At 46.6% G+C, this 4929-nt stretch overlaps 1 protein-coding gene across 1 annotated transcript; it reads left to right on the top strand.

The window, feature by feature from the left end:
• The first annotated feature begins 573 nt into the window (after nt 1-573).
• Nucleotides 574-3934, top strand: LOC106819760. The gene is made up of 3 exons (XM_014824350.1): nt 574-1464; nt 2005-2011; nt 3890-3934. Exons 1-3 carry the CDS (start codon nt 574-576, stop codon nt 3892-3894), a joined length of 903 nt encoding a protein of 300 aa, XP_014679836.1. The 3' UTR covers nt 3895-3934.
• Nucleotides 3935-4929: the final 995 nt, after the last annotated feature.

Below are 4929 nucleotides of genomic sequence, written 5' to 3'. Positions count from 1 at the left end.
TCACTGCAGAGAATAGTCACCCAGGAGAGGGGGAGAGATTCAATCAAGGGCAGAGAAACCTAATGATCTGCTACTTTTGTCAGCAACCGGGACACATGGCTCGAAATTGCAGGGAACGAACAAAAGTCTGGCGGGAGCAAAGTAAGCCGACGAATGAGGGAGGACAGGAAAGCGAGTACACGAGGAGGACGCCTTGTACCTCATCAAACTAAAAGGACTGAGCATACGGTCGATGATTCGGTCCGCCCAAAGGAAAAGGCCAAGGATGTAAAGGAAGCTTAAGGGACGGCGAAAAGAAAAGGGAGACAACCTGATACAAGGGGAAAGAAGTCAAGCATTGATTGCTGGCGAGTACGAGCAACAGTGGGAGGAGAGGAGACGGAATTTACTATTGACACAGGATCGAGTGTGACCATAATAGGGGAACACATCTTTAAGAGGATAAGGGAAGATTAGCACATAAGTCAGAAAGAGCGAGAGGAAATTGCAGTTAGCGGACGGGGAAGGGAATTAATCAATGCAGGAGAAATTCTCGTACCTATCACGATAGGGAGCCGGACCTACGACTGGAACATGGTTATAGCTGCGACAGGAGGAACACCAGGATTGTTAGGGAACAGATTTCTTACAAGCACACAGCTGCAAGTTCGATATAGAAAGGGAATCCTTCAACTCAGCAACCAGTCTGTGAGATGTACGAATGAGGAAAAGGAGGAGAACATGGTTCAACACAGCAGAGAAATACCACAACGAGTTCGAAGAGAACCAAGGTGGAGTAGATGGCTCATAGAGAAGCCAACTAAAGTTGTTGAGAGTACGTGCAAGGACCTAGGAGGATCCTGTGCGCAGGCAAGAATAGGAAAGATAGGAACGAAAGAGGAGGACGAGGTTACTCCCTTGCGAATAGGGAAAGCAGGGGAAGAAGCCCTGAGGATAGAGAAGGAAGATGAGGTTACTCCCTTGCGAATAGGGAAGGCAGGAGAAGAAGCCCTGAAGATGAAGAAGGAACAGGAGAGTGCAAAATGGCAGCCTGTTTACGAGATAGAAGTACACGACATCGAGAAAGGTCCAGAAGACAGCATCCCAAGAAAGGATCCGAAGGAGCTGCCAGAGCATCTACACTTGCTAATGGAGGGCGTGGACGACGGTCTTACGTACCCGCAAAGAAAGCGATTGGCAGGGCTCCTAAATGAGTTCCAGGATATCTTCATAGGACCCAACCAGGGACTAGGGAAGACGGACATTGTGAGACACTCCATTGAGACGGGAAACGTGGCACCAATTAAACAAGCGCCACGCAGGTTACCTATGCACCGACAGGCACAAGCTAAAGCAGAACTCTCTGAAATGCTGCGAACCGGGATTATTGAACCCAGCGATAGTCCATGGGCCTCGCCAATTGTTTTGGTTACGAAGAAAGACGGGAACGTACGCTTCTGCATAGATTATCGCAAACTAAACAAGGTAACAAGAAAGGATGCCTACCCTCTCCCAAAGATTGATGAAATGTTCGACGCTCTGAGAGGGGGCAACCCACTTCAGTACATTGGATCTGGCGTCAGGATTCTGGCAAATACAGATGGAACCATCATCGAAGGAGAAGACAGCTTTCGTAACACGAGAGGGATTATTCCAATTCACAGTTCTCCCTTTCGGATTAGTCAATAGTCCAGCGACATTCGAGAGAGCAATGGAGTTGATACTTAAAGGGATACAATGGAAGCAAGGTCTGGTTTACATCGATGACATTATTATATTTGGCACTACCTTTAGAGAAAGTTTAGATAATCTTCAGGAGGTTTTCAAGCGATTAAGAGCCGCCAATCTAAAGTTGAAACCCTCGAAGTGTGAGCTGTTTAAAACACAAGTCAACTTCCTGGGGCACGTCGTCTCGGCAGAAGGGATACAGAGTGACTCAAAGAAGATAGCAGTAGTCCAGGGCTGGAGCACACCGACAACCATAAAGGAAGCCAGAAGCTTCTTGGGATTTGCCTCTTATTACAGACGATACATTCCACATTTCGCCACCATCGCCGAACCCATATCAGCCTTAACTAGGAAAAATGCCACATTCAAGTGGAACGGCGATGCACAAGCGGCATTTGAACAACTGAAACAGGCACTAACAACGACACCTATCCTCACCTACCCGACCGAAGAGAGTGAGTTCATCCTCGACACAGATGCGAGCAACACGGGAATTGGAGCTGTGCTCTCTCAAATACAGCAAGGAGAGGAGAAAGTGATAATGTATGCCAGCCATATGCTTAGTTCGTCCCAGAGGCACTACTGTACTACCAAGAAGGAACTGCTAGCAGTAATTACATTCGTAAAACACTTTCACCACTACCTGTGGGGAAGACCCTTTCTCATCAGGACTGATCATGCATCTCTCACGTGGTTGACCAATTTTAAGAATCCTGAAGGTATGATAGCACGATGGATATTAATCCTGGAGACATATGACTACCGGATTCAACATAGGCCAGGAAAACAACATCAAAATGCGGATGCCCTATCGCGTCTAACCATCGCTGGGTGCTCAAGAGAATCTTGTCCAGATGAACGGCACGAGCAACACCACTTGGGCAATGGAGGAAACTCAACGGCATCCAGGAGAGAGCCGGAACCGGAAATAATCCTACCTGCAAGCGTTAACCAAATACAGGATGAAGTGGAAGCAGTGAGCCTAGAAAACCTAGAGGAAGCTCAAAGGACAGATAGGATACTCGGACCTATCAGGGAAAAATTGGAGAACGAAGAATCTCCTGCAAGCCTTGAAGATGCAATCATCATTGACCCGGAAACAAGAAACTATATATCTCAGTGGAACCAACTCGAGATACGGAATAATCTTGTCTGCCGACGGTATGAGCCCTCTGCGACACCAGGTTTTCCTAATTTTCAAGTCATTATCCCATCCAAACTGAGAAAAGAAGTCTTTACTCAATTACACTCCCACCGAATGGCGGGGCACCAAGGTATTCGTAGAAGCCTAGGTAATGTACAACAAAGGTATTACTGGCCTGGACACACGGCCGACATCAAGCGTTGGTGCCGACAATGCGGTAACTGTGCCAGACGAAAACCAGGAAGAGGACCCCGACACGGCCCTCTGCAACAAACCCTAACCGGGGCACCGGGAGAGAGGATTGCAATTGACATCATGGGACCGTTGGAGGAAACGAACAATGGAAATAGATTCATCATGGTGGTGTGTGACTATTTCAGCAAGTGGACAGAGGCATATGCTCTCCCAAATCACGAAGCATACACCGTAGCAGACGCACTGGTGACCCAGTACATATGCAGGTTCGGAGTACCTCGGAAAATTCACACTGACCAGGGGAGAGAGTTTGAGTCCCACCTTTTTCAAGGACTCTGCAGGCTGCTACAGATAGATAAGACCAGAACCACACCATACCACCCTCAATCAGATGGACTGGTGGAGAGATTTAATCGCACTCTACAGAACATGCTGTCGCTATTTGTCAATGAGGCTCGTAACGATTGGGACGAACACCTCCCGTACGTCCTGATGGCATATAGGGCGACTACTCATGCTTCCACTGGATGTTCACCATACTTGTTGCTATTCGGAAGAGAGATCCAGCTTCCTATCGACCTCATAGCAGGAGCTCCCCCAACAGCGACACCCCACACCTGTCCTCACGAATATATAGAATGGACCAGAGGAGTATTGGCGGAAGCATACGAATTTACAAGGAAGGCATTAAAACAAGCGGCTGTACGACAGAAAAGGACATATGATAGACATCTCCAACCAATTTCGCTACAAGTCGGTGACTGGGTTTGGTACTGGTACCCACCTGGGATTCGCAAGAAGATGGGCCTGGGTTGGAAAGGGCCATTCTTGATCACTCGGAAAATTAGCCAAGTACTAAGAGAGATACAGCAAACTCCACAGGGAAGGAAACAAACGGTCCACATTGATCATCTAAAAAGATATGAGGAGGAAAACCTCCCACTCACTTGGATTCACCCAGATCCTCCGGAGAACCAGGAGCTGGATGCAGCCGACGAAACAGTTACCAACGACCCAGGAGACCACGAAGCAGCACTTGAACCACAATTGGAAGCAGAGACAGGGGAGGAAGAGCCAGACGAGATACATCTTCCCCATCAACCATTGGACCCCCCGGACGCCTCAGAAGATTTATCTTATCAACTAAACACCAATCAATTCGACATAGGAGAAACTGAATCAGGAGCAGCTGAAAACCTACCTTTCTTCCCCCGGAGAGGAGAAAGAAGCAAAAAACCTCCCCAAAGAATGGACTTATGAGATAGTACGACGAAGAGACGACAACCATCCCGACCTCAGCAGAAGACCGGTGTACATAGATTGATAGATTTTATATAGATAGTAGTTTTATTGATAAAAGTATTCTCATTTTGTAAGAATTACCAGCTCAAACCGTTCATATAGCATTTTCCCGTTTGTTCATTGTTCATTTGCACGTGTGATATTTTCGTATGTTTTACATTTTTATGCAATATTGTTCAATTCGGGTTTTCAGAATTTGTGATAAGCGTTAAACGGGAAGTTTGTATCGAGCGTTAACCAAAGAGGGGAGTTTTGTTAAAAGGGCATGTCACCTCCGAATTCCATCTGAGGGCAGATGATTTGAGAAGGGGGGTGTGTAGTGATTTCGGATATCGGACTTGTGCCTAGCTAATAAACTGGCTAGGTAATGTGTATAAATCAAAGTAATAACGAAAGGATATATATTTACAACTACCGCCATGGGCGCGGCCATCTTATATCTGCGGGACTAGTCAGAGATTATAACCGAGGGAAATTATAGAGGGCAATAGATGCTACGAATCATTTAGTTTCATATCTATAAAATTCTAACGCAATTATATAAAGCAATAGCGGGTTCAATAAAATAAGATGCATAGCAA

Source organism: Priapulus caudatus, unplaced genomic scaffold, assembly GCF_000485595.1.
Source record: "Priapulus caudatus unplaced genomic scaffold, Priapulus_caudatus-5.0.1 Scaffold4371, whole genome shotgun sequence".
Classification (NCBI taxonomy): Eukaryota; Metazoa; Priapulida; class Priapulimorpha; order Priapulimorphida; family Priapulidae; genus Priapulus; species Priapulus caudatus.
This window is presented reverse-complemented; position numbering and strand designations above follow the sequence as displayed.